Source organism: Trematomus bernacchii, unplaced genomic scaffold, assembly GCF_902827165.1.
Source record: "Trematomus bernacchii unplaced genomic scaffold, fTreBer1.1, whole genome shotgun sequence".
Taxonomy (NCBI): Eukaryota; Metazoa; Chordata; class Actinopteri; order Perciformes; family Nototheniidae; genus Trematomus; species Trematomus bernacchii.
This window is the reverse complement of record NW_022987313.1, coordinates 2,302,698-2,304,374: the sequence shown is the minus strand read 5'-3', so window position 1 is coordinate 2,304,374 and position 1,677 is coordinate 2,302,698. Positions and strand designations below refer to the sequence as shown.

The window sequence follows — 1,677 nt, the reverse complement described above, 5'->3', positions numbered from 1 at the left end:
ATTGCGCGGGAAGGCCGGAGCGGAGCTGTTTTATGTAAAAGCGAAGCAATTAAGCGCGCTCAGACTTCTTTATTTTCTTTTAATCTAAAAAGCGAAGTAAAGCATTTACAATTTCAAGCACTTTATCCCAAATTCAAGCACCATTCCCAAAATTCAAGCACTTTTCAAACCTTGAAAACACCTCTTACAATTTCAAGCATTTTCAAGGATTTCCAGCACCCGTACGCACCCTGTGTTAATGATGACGAAGGCTAGTTTAGCGCACCAGGAGGAAGGTGAGTCCGGCGAGGCCGACCCCAGCGACGGCCATCAGCGCCGTCTTCATGGACGAGTCCTGGCTCACCCCTCTGGCCGTGCGGGAGAACGAGCAGAACCCCTCCTGAACATCAGCAGGAGAGGAAGCAGCGCTTCAGGAGACTCTTCCTACAGCTTGCGACGCTTGTCCTTCGCCCTGCGGTTCTGAAACCAGACAGTCACCTGAGTCTCTGTGAGGTGGAGTTTGTTCGCCAGCTGATCCTTCACTACTCCAACCACATAGGGATTCTTTTGAAAGGCTCGCTGCAGACCCAGCAGCTGAGGCTTAGAGAACACCGTCCGGATGCGTTTCTTTGGGTTTTCCGGACTGGCGTCCCCCCCTGCAGAGCTCCGTGTCAGCTTCAGGATCTTCTGGTTAATCTCCTTCTCGCTTTTCAGCAGAGAGTTCTCCTCGCAATAATGTCCTGTCATGAACGCACATGTGTAACCCATGGATGTAACCAGCTCGAGGACCCGTAGCTGCACTACATTAGCTGTCCCTAAATGTGCCTGACTAAAACACGAACGATATAATGCAGATCAAGGAGAACAAGGGGAATTTACAACACATAGACTAACTGTGGTTACATTACTTAACTAGCTCATCATCGTCACCAGTCAGAAAATGTCCGTTAGCCGTGGGGCTAGTTTTCGCTATGTTAAACTCCATTGACTTATGCTAAAATGTTAGCGATCTAAAGGTCCGCTATTTTTGGCTGTTTTGGGTCGACTTCAGTTGACTGTAACATCGAAAATCTTCGAAATTGAATGTTCACAAAGCTGCGGACCGGTTATACACTCATACACGAGGGAACTAACATAGCTAATTTAACTAACGTTAGCTAATGTAGCTGGTGTAGTGCCGAGAGACGGGACATACGATTAAGCAACTAGTCTACTTGTAGTGTACATGCAGAATTATTTCAATTTAAAATAGTTTTAAATGCTCACACACATACCTGACTCTGGTGCTGTATTTTCCTCTCGTTTTTTTTTAATTTTCCGTTTCGAAGCACCTGATGAATGCTTTCTCTTTGACACTCAGCGACAGAATCAACAGACAGAGGCAGCAACGCAGATTTGAATCTGCCAATCAGATCAATCTATTGCTGGAGAGGGGGGGGGGGCTCCCCGAAATCAGCCGGAAGTGGCGCATTCGAATACTGTTTGGCCTGTCTGCCGTGGATGGGCTGCGTTCCACTCCAAATAGCCGGTCGGCCGTAATATATGCATAGATATATATGCGTGCATATATGCATATATATATGCATATATGCGTGCATATATGCATATATATATGCGTGCATATATGCATATATATATATATATATATGTGAATATATATATGCATATATATATATATATATATGCGTGCATATATGC

At 45.2% G+C, this 1,677-nt stretch overlaps 1 protein-coding gene across 1 annotated transcript; it reads right to left on the bottom strand.

Annotated features, from left to right (window-relative positions):
* Positions 1 to 211: 211 nt before the first annotated feature.
* LOC117476515 (homeobox protein EMX2-like) lies at positions 212 to 728 on the bottom strand. Its single transcript, XM_034123122.1, has one exon. The coding sequence runs from the start codon at positions 724 to 726 to the stop codon at positions 424 to 426; it is 303 nt and encodes a 100-aa protein (XP_033979013.1). The 5' UTR covers positions 727 to 728; the 3' UTR covers positions 212 to 423.
* Positions 729 to 1,677: the final 949 nt, after the last annotated feature.

Excerpts from the sequence above, each read along its gene's own strand:
- LOC117476515 (XM_034123122.1), bottom strand. The coding sequence starts at position 726 with ATGACAGGACATTATTGCGAGGAGAACTCTCTGCTGAAAAGCGAGAAG.